Below are 17,283 nucleotides of genomic sequence, written 5' to 3' on the forward strand. Positions count from 1 at the left end.
CGCTGCTTGCCGGGGTTTTGTTTTATGCTGCTAATGAAAGCTTTTCTCCTCGCTTTTGTTCTGCTTCGTTTTTTTCTCCCAATACGTGAATGGAATACATCTGTTTATATCTGCGGCTGATATTTCCTGAGATGTCTAACACGCAATGGCACAATAATGAAGAGGCTACTTGTGATTTAGTCGTTTGCGAGGGCTTTTTCTTCACATCTCTGTGCTGTGACACTATAAAGGTATACCTTATAACGTGGCTGAGTAGACGTGCGTGATGTGTTGCAGTTATGTCATTACTGATGGGGGGGGAATTAAGTCTAACTGTGTGGTACACCTTTAATTACCTTCGCTCTGTACTGGAGAAACCACTGTCCGTTGTACAGATGTTACGCAAACAGTGGAGGCATTTCTTCTCAGAAAGAGAAAAAGGCTATTCAGAACGGGTGGCCAAGCGGTTTTCTCATACTCCATTCAACTCATTTTCTTAGGGAACAATAATGAGTGGATAAAGCAGAAAAACCCAATTTCCTTTATGCTTTTTATATCCCGAAAAAGCCCTCGTTGACGGCCCTTTGGTCTTTTGTTATAGAAAACTGAGCTAATATCCTCCAGCTCTCGGCGCAGTTTAAAGGTCTTAATTGGATTCCATTAGTATATTGCTTGACATGACACTTGAGTCCGCTCTATTAGAATTCCCCTGCCTGGGATTAAAAAGAAGACTTTTTCTGCATTCGACTCTCTAGGCCCTTTTGTTAAAGTCTCAAATATTCTTTGTTGGATTCACAGGTTTTTTCTTTTTTTTTAGTGACACCATTATTAAAACCGTAAGCTTGACTTAAACAGATGCTTTTATGTCGAGAGGACCTGCTGTAAAAGGTACGGCGGTGTCTCATTGCATCAGTTTATGTATCAATAAACCGTAGCATTAATACAGTATAAGCCTGATAGAACATGCTGTAAGCCCCCATAAAACAGTCCTCCAGTCTCTTTCTACACTACAAGACCAGAGCCCATGTTGAGCTCCCTGCAGGTTTCTTTTCAGAGTATCACGCAGAGTTGAAGTGTTTCCTCTGTGGTTTCAGTCGGTGTAGAACACGGGCCGAGGCGAGTCTGCGTTTGATGATATTCTGTTTCATGTCTCTTGCCCCAGTCCTGAGCTGACGTGGAGGGATGTTCAGCATCTGATCGCCAAGACAGCAAAGATCCCCGACCCCGAAGAGCCTGGCTGGAACATCAACGCAGCAGGATACCACGTTCACCATAGGTATTGTGATACATCCATGCACACATTCAGTGGTTTCGAAACACTAGCGTGTGGTTTCATCATTGGGGTTACATTTAAGCCTTTTTAAGTGAGGCCGAAGTGAGATACCATGCTTGGCTGAAACCCTTGATTACTTACTTACGGCTATCCAAGCAACATGTGCTAATGAAGTTTAGTTGTGTCTCTTTAAAGCAATAGTTCAACATTTTGGGAAATACGCTAATTCGCTTTCTTGCCGAGAGTTACTGTAGATGCGAACAAAGATGCTATAAAACAAAGATGACGCATTACAAGCTCTGCCAATGGTTTGAAATGGCACACTTCCTGTCTCCCAAGTAGGTGTGGTCATGGTGTGTTCACCTCTCCCCTCTATCCCCCACCTTGTTTAGTAGTGGTTTGAACATTGTGTGGATGGATGAAAGCAGATTGGGTTATATTTGCATGATATATTTATATTTTCTTTTGCTAACATTAGATATTTACACAGCTAACAGACATATTTAGCATTACGAAAATTAGTTAGCTAGGGCGTTTGCGAACGTTAGTTACCAGATCTTGCGAGAAAGCGAAAGGTCTCGAACAAAGTTAATTTTCTCCTGATTTGTTTGTCTGAAAAATTATATTTTAGTGTCCGAATCTGTGTTCAGTTTTCCCATTGGTTTCAATAGACCATGGACCTACCGCTAGTCTTGAAAAAGAGATGACAAAAAGATACAGGAAACTGACTCTCAGTGCGCCGTCTCCTTTCTGAACTGTCTCTGATGAGACAGATTGATATCACTCACATGTCTATACAGTAAATATAAGGCTACAACCAGCAGCTGCTTGGCTTAGCTTAGCTTAGCTTAGCATAAGGATAGGAAAAAAGGGGAAACAGCTGACCTGGCTGTGTCCAAAAGTTAAAAAATAATCAACCTATAAGCATCTCTAAAACTCGTAATATCTCGTATGTTTAATCTGTACAATAACCAAAGTGTAAATATAACAAGTTGTGTTTTTTACGGGTATCTATGTGCAGACTACAGACTGTACAGACTATTTCTTGGCCAGGAGCAGTAACTTCCTGACCACCATGAGGTTGCCAGGCAACCAGGAAAGTCTTCAGGAAGTTACTGCTCCCTGCCAAGAAATAGTCTGGCACATAACCCCGCTGTAAAACCAGAATCTGCCAGGCTAGCTGCTTCCCCCTTGTTCCAGGCTTTTTTTTGCTAAGATAAGCAATCTTCTTATCTAACTCTTAGTATTAATCACTTACTGGATTACACCAAATGTTTTTTCTTTCAAATCAAATTTCAGATCAACAATCAAACACACATTCAGATACTACGTTATAATCATGATGCAGAAAGCTTTTAATTATGCTACACCAGTGTCGTATGGCGCATGGCATACTGTAATTGGGGACATATTTGTTTGTTTATCTGTCTGTGTAACGTGTCACAGACCCCCTAAAGATAGTTCCACATATGGGAAGATTTATGATTGCATAGTTTAACTGTTTATGGTTGTGCTTATGAAATGTGTGATTACAGTAATTATCCCACATGATCTCTAACTGGGATCATTTCAGGTAAATAAAATGGTGTGAAATTCATGTATACCTGCATAAACCACCTTAAACGCACAACATGGGTCTCTCAATGAAAACAATAACATAAGAGTTTAGTGACGTTGTGAAGTAGCGTAGGATCATGGGAGTTGTTGTCTTCACCAACATTTACCGTTATTGCAGTCAGCTTCTCCTGGTTAGGATTCCTTCAGTATTAATCGTTCAGGAAGTGTTTGAGTTTTCAGCTGCGTGCTGAGCTGCCGCTAATGTTTGCTCAACTTGTTTTTTCTCTGATAACTTAAGATCCAGACATCCGATGACTAAAATCCTTCATCCGATTAAAATATATAATTAAAAATCATAAAGATCTTAAAATGTGTATCGTAAAAATGTGGCTTAAAACTGGATAAACAGCTATTTTATGACAGCTTCTGGCAGACAACCACAATGCTGACACGTGTGCAAAGGGCACCTGTCAATGACGCCATTGACAGGCAACCAAATGAAATGGAAATTGTGGGAAACATTTAGGATAATGTAGTACATAACTCAACAAAATACATAAAATATGTGTAGTCGTTTTTGGACATTTTTATGCAGAAAAGTTACATATTATATCTTGAGTGCCTTAAAGGTTTCTTTTTGAACACAAAACTCTTTCACTGCTTGTTTAAAATAATATATTAAATTTAAAGGTCCCATATTGTAAAAAGTGAGATTTTCATGTCTTTTATATTATAAAGCAGGTTTAAGTGATATATATATACTGTGAAAGTATCAAAACGCTCAATCCACAGATAAATACTCACAGCCTGTATTCGGAAACTGTGCGTTTGAAACAATTTCTGTACATTTGTGATGTCACAAATCTACAATATTTTATACAATTTCACAGTTTTAAATGTAAACATTCTAAATGTGTCCCAGTTTATTTCCTGTTGCAGTGTATGTGAATGACATCAGCTGACAGGAAGTAAACATGGACCCAAGCTGTTTCCTAGCAATGCAATTCCGTTGCCATTCCGTTGAAATGCACTAAAACGGAGCATTTCTGATAGAGGGTGAATACAGGTATATTCAGACAGACAGTATGAGAAAAATAATGTGTTGTTTGAAGTATGAACCTGGAGATGAGCACGATATGTCCCCTTTAAAGTAAGGTCGGCTTCAAGTAACAGTTTTATGTATTAAACTCAGGTGTTACTTATTACAAGTTTGCTCAAGTAAACAGTCGGCGATGGATCACAAACGGTGTAATCTTCCACTTGTTCACTGCTGCATTTGCCATGTGCACAAGCTCCACTTTAATGTGCACGCACACCTACACTCTCCTCGTATAAAGCGTTTCAAACCACAAAAAGCAGCTGTTTTATGACAGTTGAGACAGGTGATCTTGTCCGGGGAGGAGTGTCATTGTAATCCTCTAATGTTATTATCACACCCACAGCGCGTCTGAGTGTCCGTACCTGCTCTGATTTATGTAGACAGAGGCTGGAGGAAATGGAGCTTCTCCCTCCGACTGTATATGAAGCATGAATCTGGAAGGGAGAGAGAGAGAGAGAGAGCCGTGTGCTCCTCCAGACATCGTATAAACGCTTTTACAATGCTTTTACAATGTCAGCCGGGCGATGACATATCGGTAATCAGTCATAGCGTTTGTAATGTTTTACCTCTCTTGCTCTCCGTCTCACTCACCTTAACATTTCCTCTTCTCTTCCTGGCTCTAACTCTCCGTCCTCACCTCTCTTTGTAGTTTATTTTCCCGTCCTTCCTCTCCCCTTTCTTTTTCTGGCTATTACTCCCTCTCGCTGCCTTCCTGTTCCTCTCTTCCATCCCCTCTTTCTCAGCATGCCGCGTCGTAAAATAGATTGTAATTACTGTGTTGCTGTGAGAAGAATGGATTAATTAAAATATAATGATGCCGATCACACCAGCGGGCGTCTGTTGAAATCTGTCCATTTAGGGGCTGTGGCTGAGGACTTGTAATGCCCAGATCATACTGCAGCGGCCACGCTAATTATGAAGAATGGTTTATTGCATGGGGAAGGACGGATGGACTGAGCACAGGGTCACTTACCATCAATGAGGTTGTTACAATACATTAAAGATTAGATGTGATATCTGTAATGAGAGGATCCATGTTTCGGAAAATTGAAGATAACACTGAGTGCTTATTGGTTATAGTGGGAGGTTAGTGATCTGCAGGTGTACGCTGTATGAGTGAAGTCTGCCGTTTGCTAGTTTGCGGCTTGATTCATCAGATGATTGAATATTTTGACAATGTTTCAACACATTTTTTCTACATGTTGTTGCCAGTCGACTCAATGTTAGGCAGTTTATAAAATCACCTGTCATATTTCCTAGAAACATCCTCAGGTACACAGAAAGGTGCCACCTGCAAATACAAATTTCATCGAGAAAACGGAGGAAAAACATACCACAGTGCTGATAATTATTATTTTTCTAAGTGTAGCGGAGAAGCAGCCCTGAAATGTTCAATTTTGTTTTACAGCAGCTGCTGTTACTGTGAAATAGCTCAACGCGCTGCAACTCAGGAGAATGCATGCAAATACACAAGACACAGACAAATGACGTCACGTGCTGTAAGTTGCGGTTAGAAAAACAACGCTGCAAATAGACCAACTAAGACCACCTTCACCTATTTGACAACACACACATAAAGAAACATACTGCACATAAAGCAAAAGCCAGAAGTCAAAAAGGACAATGGAAGGTAGCTACAACACAATAGAAGTTTTTGTGGGACACTAAAAACGTGTACAGAAACTAGTAAAATACTAATGTCAGTTGTATAGCCAATATGTCCAATAATATCAGATACACGCCATCAGAATGCCAGAACTTAACATTGTTAGCTCATTTTCGAACACTATTGACAAATGGTTGATGTATTCTTCTGTTGTCTTGCCTTTGACTTGGAGCGTTTCTGTACTTGCAGCATTTTTTGTAATGCTGTATGTGGCATATATATATAAAACAGTTTTATATCTATGGTATATGGGTTGTCAAATTGGTGTTTTGTGTTACTTCATTTGATTGCATTTTGTGTTTGCATGTATTTTAGTAAGTTGCAACGCACTGAGCTCTCTTGGTCCTTGTACACTGTGGCCTAAGTGACAATTATGGGGGAAAGGTGTAGTGTATTTCCCAGCGTCAACATGTGCCAACGCTCCAGAAAAGAAGCAGTTTTATCACATTTGCTCCCCAGATGGGAACATCCTCCTCCCTAGTGGCTCCTTCCTCTGACCGTATGACACGTCTTGTGTGTGCTGTTGTTGTCAGTTGATGCTCGTCTGCCATCTACCTATAGTTTGCAAACATTTCGCTCAGACCAGTGACGGAGAATACAAAGTGAGAAAGACGTTTATAGTGGGTGGGTGGGGAGGTGTCTAGACCGGTGTTTTGTTTTGTAAGTTACGTTAGTGACGTGTTGTTTCCGTGTATATTTTACTTAGTATATTACTTATTTTAAGGCCAACCATGACGTTTTTCCTAAACCTGACTAAGTGGTTTTGTTGCCTAAACCTATGTGAGTGGTTTTGTTGCCCCCTGCTGGTACTGCATCTTCATACACACATTTAATATTCACTCCTCGACGAGGCAAAACGTGACCATGACATGCTATCCACTGGTGGACAGGTGGGTCTGTCACATGCTTTGGCGTGACACCAGATTGATTGGTGTTACCAGACCAAGGAAGAGTGTAGCAATAAAAAAAAACCTAGTGTATGTTTTATTGCTTATGAATTAAAATGTGCTTTTATATGAGGAAGAATGTGTAATTTTCTTCTTTCAAAAGTTACGTTGTCTCACTTTAAATAAGAAAAATCAATGGAGATATTAAGTATATTAAGTATAACGTCTTTAAAAGTACCACAGGGAGCATGTGCGGATTGAGGACAGATGGTTGCAGTGAAAGACGCAGTTGCATGGCTTTGTAAAAGCTGAAGGATAAAATATCTGCCTATAGATGTTGGGTGAGTTGGCATTGATGTGTGTGAATGTATGTTTATGTGTGTGTGTGTTTGGGGATTTGGGGGGGGGTTGTTGGGTGGGGTGGAAGGGGTCGCCCGCATCCCAGAGTTCCCATCTGTTTGACCTCCATATAGACTGGGAGCTTTAGAAACTCTGATGTTAGGGAGCGACACCCCCCCACTACCCGCCCCCCACCCCTTCACCCTCAGCTCCCACCGCCATGACGACAATAAACATGTCAGCCGCCACACGCCAGAGCAATCTGCAATCAGATTTACTGTGCATGAAATATGGTGGTGCTTTTATTGGTCCAAAGACTTGTCACTCATAATTTATAGGCTGTTGCCAGGCCGGCTGTGATGTCAGCGAGCTCCCAGCACCCTCGGGAGAATCAGAAGGGGGGGAGAGTGAAAGTGATAGGGGGTGAGGGGTGGCGGGTCGGGTGGTTGGGGGGTTTAGAGATATAAGAGGACAGAAAATATGTTGGTGTGTTGGTGTGTGTGAGAGAGGATAGAGAAAGAGAATAAGGGGGAAAGGTGATGGAAGTGGGAGGAAAAGAGGGAAAAAAATAACCTGCATCCATCCTGTTCTTCTCTGTGGCGAGTTTATCAGGTTGAGGGAGCGAAAGTGTCAGTTTTTTCCAGGGCCTGTACAAATGGATCTCCCCCCCCTCCTCTACTCGCCTCTCCTCTCCTACTGCGATGCTTGCTATCCTTTGAACACTGACACCTATTGATCACATGGTTGACGGAGGGGGAAAAAAAAAATAATTAATCTGCGATTCACATCTCCACTTGAAGCCTCTCTGACCCAGAAATAGAAAGTCTGGTGTTAGCGGCTCGCACCGGAGGGATGACGCACGGAGAAGAAGCGGGATGTCCAAACAGGCTTAATTTCATTTAATCTCTTCTGATAGCAAAGGTGCAACTACAGTAATTATCCTGTGGGAGATTTAGATAGAAAATAACAGCGGTGGAATAGATCAAAGGAACGCTGCCCTCTCTGCAAAGACAAAGTGAATATCAAGGAGAATGCATGAGTGGGAAAAACGGGATCTTTCAAAAAAAATAAAACTTGTATGGCATTAAAAAATGAGATAACATTCAATCCCTCTTTTGAAAAATGATACTCCGTTCACAGAGAACTATTAGAATGTTTACATTTGCGGCATTTTGTTCCATATCAAAATAATTAATTGCCTCCATTTTCAAATTAAAAGTACATTACAACACAATTAAGGATGCAAATGAGTCTGGGCCTGTCGCGAGGAGCCAGGAAAAAGTGAAAGAGTGACTGCGTTGATGTATGAGGGTTTGCGTGCTTTTTTGTGTATTAGGTGTGTCGCAATGGATCATTGTGCACGAGTGTTTGTGTATTCGGATACAAAAATAATGTGTCTTGCTGCTTTTATTGAGGAGGAAGACTCAGTGTTGAAATTACATCAGCATAGGGAAATAAATCAGAGCTCTGCAGTAATAAACAACAGAGTAATTAGGTCACTCTTCCCTCTGTAACTGATCGACCAGAGGAGCAGATACTATGTTATTCCTATTGTGTTAAAGGCTTCTGTCACCGGCTAAAAAAAATCACCCAACACACACTTTAACACACACACACACTATATTTCTCTATCCCTGCCTCCCTTCCAGGGGCTCTGACCTCCAACGAGCCTGTTCCGTGAAAGATGTCTACATCGCGGCAGAAAACCGAGAGGACAGTAAAACATAATTTTGTCATAACCTTCCCTCTTTGGAGGGAAAACAGATATAAAAGTATATAGCCTGTGGTTTACGGCGAGTCCCCCTCACCCAGCCTGGCAGCAGCACGCAGGGCTGATGGATGCCGAGCGTCCGCCGACTTTTAATTGCTCGTAAATTTTTGATCCAGGGAAAACGCCACGTTCTCCTTGTCCCCCGGCGACATGGGTGACGGAGCCGCTCAGGAGGGAATAAAAGAGCCTCAGTGAGGAACACAGAGGAGATGGAGAAAGAGGGACGCACAGAGACACACTAACACACTGAGAAAGACACAGGCACATGTCAGCAGGTGCTCTATAGCGTAGGATATAGCAGACCTTTATCAAGTATCCTTATGATCCACATAGATGTGGTGAATGTTCCTCTTTGAGAACGTCTACATCAACAAAAAGCAGTAGGATTTTCATGAAATCACGATGATGCCAAATGCCAACCCTGGCTCCTAAATGTTATCGTTGTATACCGCTAATCTGCAACAGCAAATATGTTTTGTAAGAAACAATTTTGCAGTCCAGATGTTTTATCAATGCGATAAGTAAACGTTTTAAAGCTGGAGTGCGGGACTTTTAAATTTTTTTATATATAAATATTACACGGCTTTGTTGACTACTCAATTCTGATTGGACAATCATGGTGTTCTAATGTCTGTTATTTCTTTATAGCAGACCGTTGCTATGTATAACAGACCGTTGCTATGGACGCAGTTCTGATGTCGGACTCTGGATGACCGTTTTTGTGTAAAATTAATGATTTCTTAAGTAAGTAGTCATGTAATAAGCGGGATAATTTACAGCTAGCAGGTGTTGTTCGCGTCGGGTTGCTGTATCGCCTCGTCAGGGTTTATTTCACAACAATGACCGGCTCGCTGTACATTATCCCTTACATAAACATCTGTTAAATTTCAAGTCCTCACCAAACGAGTTCACACAATGCTGATTAAATATATCACAGCAAAGGAAAGCTCTCTGTATTTTGCAGTATATCAGAGTTCTGGTGTCTGTGGTGTCTTTCCCGCACTGGAGAGTCACGGAAGGTTTTGCGTCAACCAGCCAGAGCTAAAGGGGGCCAGAAGGAGGGGAGAGACCATAGCGACGGAGCAGCAGCTAGGAGTATGGCGGAAAAAAATTAAAAAGTGAATGTGGTGGATGCTCCACATAAAAAAGAAACCCGGCGTTCAGAGGAAGGATTAAAAATGTTAAAGAAGAAAGCGATCTACGTCGAGGACAAACACGCATCACCATGGGTGTAGCTTTTCCTCGTTGGAGAGCGCTGAAAGAAGAGAAGGGACTGAGGGCAGAGACGGAGGTTGTGTTGCTGCTCTTGGATAGGTTGGTATTTGTAAAATACTAGTGCATAATTACACGGTTGGGAAGACTTGAAGAGAGCGGGGGCGGGGGAGATACGGCGAAGCACGTGACGACAGTGTTTGTGTACGTACTCTCACTGACAGTAGGGGGAGACAAAAGTTCTACCCTGCAGGTTTAATGTATCTGGTGAGAAAATGTTTATATTGAACTACTATACTGAGTAAAATGTTAACAGTGCGTAACGAACCCCGGTCTCCGTTGTCAAAGTCCTGCACTCTATACTCTGTCCATTCACCCCGACCACTGTGCGGTACAATCAAAATCTGAATCATCTTTATTGGCCAAGTATGTGTGCACATACAGTACAAGGAATTTGACTCTGTTGTTTTGTTTTTTGCATCTCCCTCGATGTACTTACACAGAAATAGAAATAACAGCTAGAAACAAGGCCAACAAAACTGGACAAATAAAGTTAAAGAATCGACAGGACTGCTATGTACAGTAGTAGTGAAATAAATAGGTGTATATATAAATATTCTATAAATATATATATATAAAAAGCACCAATGACTAGCGATAAAATAAAAATGTTAATGTTGTAAAGAATGTTGCGCTCTGTTCCCTGGGGGGGAACAAAAGTTCCCACTGACCATAACCCTGGCAGAAATGACATTTCTGTCTCAAAAGTTAAGTGGCAAAACAAATTAATATTATATAAATGAAATGTCTGGAAGGCAGGGTTGCAAATGCTGTTTCAGACGCCATTCCACCCTGACAAGAAATAAATTCTTATAGGGAGCCACAGAATCTTTGTAATTGTTGTGGTGTAAAAAACATTTTAAAGTTTTTCTGATTGATGAATTGGTAGTTACAATAATCAATCATCGCAGCCCTAGTTCAGTCTGAACACGCATGCAGAGTATAAGAGCTCGCTATTGGCCCCTAGAGGCTCTGCTGGTTGTTGTTGTTTTACACCCTACAATCCACTATCGGGGCGACTAACTGAATGACATTCCCATCCTTAGTGTCCTACCCTCTTGCTCTTGGTGTTGGTGTCTCAGTATGGACCATCAAGAACACATTAGTTGACCTCTATTATGCTTCTGTTAAGATATACTAAAGATAGTGTAGCTATACGATATACATAGCCCTTTAATTTTTAAATAACAAGCGGTATCAGGAAAGGAATAAAACATTTCACTCCATTACTCCTGTAGAGACTCACTGCACAAACTGTCAGTGTCAAGCACTTACTGTGGCTGCAGGAATCAGAGAACCTCTATCTAAAAGGGACCAATACCGGGGGGTGAAGAACTGAGGTGCAGTAGCCTGCATTTGCATAATACAGCTCTCTTTTTTTCTTCTTTTACTGTGTAACAGTCCTTTAAGTGCCCGTACAGCGTTGACAGTAATGGAGATGAGATTGAAAAATGGGGTTTAAAAACCGTCTCTGCAGACTTGTGACTGTTGCCAAGCCTAACAGATGCTCATCTGATCAGTTTCTTACCCTGTTTGTCTTCCTCCCGAGATGAAAGTAGAGGAGATAAATATAGGTTTATCCCACCGTTTGCTTGTTCGTTGCAGTAACGTCCGACATCCTGCCGGGGATTTTGATTATTTCCTTCTAGTGTGTCAGCCTCAGATCTCTATCACTATTTTCTTTCTTCTTCTTCCTCTCTTTTTCTTTCCTTAGCTTTTTTTCTCCTCCTCCTCCTCCTCTCCCTGCTGTTTGTGTTGTTCCAGTCTCATTTGGTGGTTTTCGACTCACCAGGTTTGGCCTGTTGTGATCTCTTTCCTTCTCACATCGATCCTGCCTCCATTTCCCCCCATGGTGGCCAAATCAAGACACACGCCCATCATCCACAGGTCATAGTCGGGGCCAGAGGTCAGGGGTCAAAGGGAGCTGGCAAGGGTCTTACTCACCTCTGTGTGTGTGTGTGTGTGTATGTATATATATATATATATATATATATATATATATATATGTTGTTGATGAAAAAATATATATACAGTATATATTTTTTTAATTATAAATTTATTTTAACTGCCTATTTTCTGGAGGTGGAAATTAATATAAATATATTACTCAGATATGAACAGATAATGTTCTCTGAACAGATCCAAATATTTGCAGCAGGGCTGTAAAAGTTAATACGATAACAATGCAAATTCGTTTTAACGCCACTTATTTCTTTGACGTGTTAACGCAGGTCTGCGTGAAATAATTCGGATCGCGTCCAATGACTGCTCATATGAATTGCCTTCGATAGCCACCTCCATATCAAAAATACTTACAGAAGCATTGCATGCAAAGTCCACCTTCTATCTCTCACACACACACAGCGAGCGACACGGCGCTCAGTCCTTGTCCCCTGTAATTGTCAGTCCTCAGTCCAAAAGTCAAAATTTATTGAAAACAGATAGATGCAGTCATTTCTAAAAACTCACAACCTGTTTTTAACTAACCAAATATTCTGCATCAATCCATATTTGTTGCTGTTTAGCCTTTCAAAAACAAAATTTTCAGAGAAATCTCCCTTTAAGGTACATTTTGAACAGATAAAGAATGGGCGATTCATTTGTGATTAACTATGGACAATCATGCAATTAATCACGATAAAATATTTTAATTGATGACAGCCCTAATTTGCTGTAATATTATTTATTTATGTATGTATTTTTTTACCTGATTGACACAATTTGAGTCAGTACACAGTCAAATCAAAACACAAAGACACTCTTTTTGCAGTGATGCCAAGATCTTTGTTTATATGTTAAACGTCCGTAAATCTAATTTTTATTGTCTGTACATTGCAAACAGGAACTGCTAGTAGCCAAAGCAGCATGACGATGATGCAGATTTGACAAAATTTAACCAAATAGGTTAAAAACAAGTAGATGTTTTTTGGTTTTAAGTTTGATATTCAGACATTCAGCAAGATTCATCCTCAATACGTTTTCATAGTTTTCACCAGATTTGCTGTGTTGTGCCGGACAAAGACTCACTGACGTTCCACAGGTGTTATTTTTACCTCATGATCCGATACTGAAGACGGACACTTTGCCAACTTGACAGTAGACCGGAAACTGAAAACTGATCTTAGGGACCATTTCAAAAGTCCATGCAGTTTTGTGTTACACCCTTAACATTATAAAGCTTAATTTGGCATAAACAGACACAGAATTGGCTAGTAATGAGAGCACCAACTTTACCATAGTAAAGTTCTCATTTTAGCAGGATGATAATAGTCATCCAGATTCCCTGATATCACCGTCACTGTGTTTTTCCAGCTGACTGACTGACTAGCATAGAGTCATCCTGCAGGCTGACCGACACACAGACCCAGAGCTCGCTTCCAGTGGGCACAAAGGAAGAGAGACGGGTGAGCCTGATCAACCCCAGTAGTGTCAGCCCAATTACTCATTCTCTTAAAGGGCTATTAAAACATAATTGCCCGGCGATTTACATCCAAGTTAACGTGGCCCCGAGATAATTTATTATTTTCCATAAGCCCTTTCTTTTGTGTGCCGACTGAAAGAGTGTGGGGGGGAGAGAGAGAGGGAGACTGTAATTTCCTGAGTCATGAAGAAAGGCATGTTGGCAGCCCAGTGTAATTGTTTAAACCCCACTCTCAGACACCTTCCAGTCACCCCCTTTTAATCCTCGTTATCGCTCTCATTAGCCCGGGGTCAGGGGTCAGCCAGCTCCCCCTAGAAACACAAACACAGTGCTGGGAAGAGGAAGGGATGGATGGTGGGCTGGATGTGGGGACTGGAGGGTTGGCGTTGGGGTGGAGACAGACATTTACTCTCCAGTACTAGCTACCTTGTAATGTATTTGCATTATCCACCTTGTTATTTGTGGAAAAGAGTTACTTGCAAAAAAAATTTAATCATGATTGTAAGTGATTTTACACTATCAAATTCATGAAATAGTGAATATAAATATGTTAGATGAAAACAGGTGATCTGATTTTATAAATGACAGAATATGTTTTGATAAGTCGTCCATCTCAAACAAACCTGGAAAAAAAGTTTTGTGCGGTGATAGTCATTGTCTGCATGTCTTCTGATATATGATTTTACAACTTTTCTAATGTAAGTTAGAGCATTTTTCAGACTCAGAATATGTACTATACCCTGTTTTTCTGGGAGTTTATCAGTCGGGCGTCCGTGTAGCATGGCGGTTAAGACACATATACACTGAGGTTTGATTCCAGATGGGACCTTTGTTGCATGTCATCCTCTCTTCTGTCTCCATGTTTCCTGTCTGTCTCTACCGGCTAAAATGCCCAAAATAACAGGTTGTTATCTACAGTTGGGCTAAAAGACACCGTGACTGCAAATTTAGGAATTAAGCTGGTAAACACACACATCGTAATATATTCACACTCAATTGCCCTATTTGTAAATTTCGCTGGACTCTGGACTACAGATTAAATAATTATATCCATGTTAAACTAGGAATTTCAGGAAGTTACTTTAGGAATTGCACACTTTTTACTTTTCTGTTAGTGTGTTGTGTTTGGCATTTGTTTTTTGCACTGTACTGAGTGGTTTGTTCGTGTACTGCTGCTGTGACTACTCTATCTAATTGCAGGAACAACTGTGATATTGCTGCTCTCATTCTGAGCTGTGTGTAGATCTTACCTGCTTACTTTGCTTTAATTCTTTAGTTTAGACCTGTTTTAGGGGGCTGGACCCGCATATTTGTCTATACGGATATTCGTTCATTGGGTAGGTATTCCGTTTTCAATTTTGGGATTTGGATATTTGTTTTCCTTCACAGTTGGGACCATTGTCAATGGGGCTGAGCGAATCAATGCGCTGCATCAATCAATGCAGATTTTGGTGGCAGGTGACTCAAACAATTGGAGAGGACAGGAGGAAAACCAAGCCACGGCGTCATGTTATTTGACACTAGTTGGCGACTTATCTCTACTTTCTTATGTTCAACGAAAAATTAACGAGCTTTCTTAAAAACAATCACTGCGGGCTCTGATGAACAGATCTGATGTACAGCCGCATGTCGGGCCGCTACACGCCATTGTAGTACCCACCCCTCCACACGAAGCTTTGAATATTTGCTGTTGATTACTACCAAAGCGCCAGAGTCCAAAACATGGTATTCGGGACATCCCTAATTTTAACTCAGCAAGCAAGACCACAACATGGGTCTCTGCCAAGTGTCCACAGACCAAACCACACAATGTAGGATGATATTCACTTTATGTCGATGCTATCAACTTATAAAGGCGTAGCTTTCTGAGTAGTTGCTATTCTAAGCTCTGTTTTCATGCAGTCTGTGTTGATTCGCCCTCAACAGCCTGTGTGCCAACTGTACAGATGTTGACTGTACACTATAGCTAGAAATGGACACACTGACCTTGTGTCAGTAATGAATTTGCATCTAATCGCACCCACTCTTTTTCTTTCCTTCGTCTTTGTATGCAGTCGAGTCGCCTCTAAAATTCACCTGGCATTCTGTTTGTACTCACCTTTAGTGTCTCGGTGAACTTCGCTTCTTTTTTAGTAGGTATGACAGGATGTTGCAGGATCAAAACTGTTACTCACAACTCTACAGTCGTGTGAGTCATGTCAGCTGCTTATACTTTATTTCTAAGGGATAGTGAGAAGTCAAGAGACTAAATGTAACAAACAAAAACAATAGACGCACCATTACTTATCTGTTCTTACTCTGTGACTTTTGTTGTTTCTTCTTTTTCAGTCGGTCTCTCTCTCTCTCTCTCTCTCTCTCTCTCTCTCTCTCTCTCTCTCTCTCTCTCTCTCTCTGATCCCGCTCACCTCGTCTGATCTGTCTGCAGGAATCACAACCTTGTTTTCCCCCCAGTGTCCCTCTCTAATTGAAGCTAATAAAGATCAATTAAAGTCATTAAGGGCTTTTCTTAAACGAGGCCTGGCTACTAAATGCATTAGCAGGCTCTCTGTCTCTCTCCATATATACTATATGTCTCTCTTTCTCTCTCTCTCTCTATCTCCTTACTTTGCATGCACAGGGGCCTGTTGGGGTCTGTGGGGGCCAGGGTGTTATCAGGGTCACATCAATGAACAGTACTCCTGGCTGTTCTCGGAGCTGACATTTAACCGCTACATCTGAGGCCGATACCAGTATGTTTGCATTAATTCTGCTGACATTCAGTATGTTTCAAGTAATAATCTGGAACATTTTTACAGAGAAAAATTCTGATTTGGATGAATATCCAATTCATGCAAGCTCACTATTTGTATTTCTGAATTACCAATGACTGGTAGGACTTTCCTGGAAAAAACTTTCCCTCTAGCACACAGATGTTTTTTTTACATTTCCAGTTTCACGTGCCAGTGCTAGACACACTAGTTTGACCGACAAGTGCAGAAACACCAGTAAAACTGCAAGTGCCTGAATCAAAAACGAGGAATGTGACAGTTATGGCTACAGGTTGAACCATTTTTTTTTTTAAAGTCAAACAATTACAAGTCGATCTCAGTTTTGCAGCAATATGCTCTGACACTGTGTTAAGAACATAACAAGACAATGAAACCTTCCTATAAAGCGCACCATCCTTTAGTCTACCACTCCGGTCCAAACTGAAATATCCCAAATAACCATTAGATGGATTGCAGTGAAATTGTGTTCAGATATAAATGGTCCCCAGAAGATGAATCCTACTGACTTTGGTGATCCCCTGACTTTTCATCTACAGTAGCGCCACCAGCAGGTTGACATTTGTGGTTGAGAGTTAAATGTCTTGACAACCGTCCAATAGATGCAATTTGGTGCAGACATTCATGGTCCTTGTGAACTTTGCTAACTTTTCATCTATTAAGGGACCAGTTTGTAACAATTAGTAACACATTCTAGTTATGCACGGATTCATTATTAAAATCAAGGACTGTATCAATGTATATCTTGGAAGACTTATTAGAGTAAAAGCACATACCCGAGACGTTTTTTATTAGCAGCAAAGGCTTTGCCATTATTCTGACTTAACCCGCTGGGCAACTATTACATTTATTTTATTAAACTGCTAAAACATTTGACATTTATTTAACTGTTTTGTTTTCTTTACCCTGAGAATAACAGTCTCGTGGTGCAGCTATAGCGTGGCTGTGTAGACTCACTGTATCACTGCAGAGTAGAACAAGAAAGTCCAATAAGACAACATGTGTTGAGCAGTGTGGTAGATTAAAGGTCATGCTGGTTCAGTATGTTTGGTTTTACCACATCACCAATCAGCCACTGAGAACCCGGTATCACAGAAGCTGAGGTCGGAGCGTTACTGCACTGTCCGACTGTACTGTAGCACTAGAGCGCTATTCTGACTCCAGACTCCAGAGAGTGATAAGAGAGATGAAAGAGAAGGAGAAGTGACCCATTCACAGGACAGCAGGGAGCCTCATGGTGCTACCATGAGCTGA

At 41.0% G+C, this 17,283-nt stretch overlaps 1 protein-coding gene across 1 annotated transcript in view; it reads left to right on the forward strand.

Moving 5' to 3' along the window:
- The window catches only part of LOC141779855 (furin-like protease kpc-1), a 211,859-nt gene that overhangs the window by 143,081 nt on the left and 51,495 nt on the right, over nt 1-17,283 (forward strand). The window contains exon 14 of the mRNA XM_074654880.1: nt 1,142-1,255. Coding sequence (XP_074510981.1) covers nt 1,142-1,255 — 114 coding nt within the window. The remainder of the gene's footprint in view (nt 1-1,141; nt 1,256-17,283) is intronic.

The sequence above is a fragment of the Sebastes fasciatus genome, chromosome 12 (assembly GCF_043250625.1).
Source record: "Sebastes fasciatus isolate fSebFas1 chromosome 12, fSebFas1.pri, whole genome shotgun sequence".
Taxonomy (NCBI): Eukaryota; Metazoa; Chordata; class Actinopteri; order Perciformes; family Sebastidae; genus Sebastes; species Sebastes fasciatus.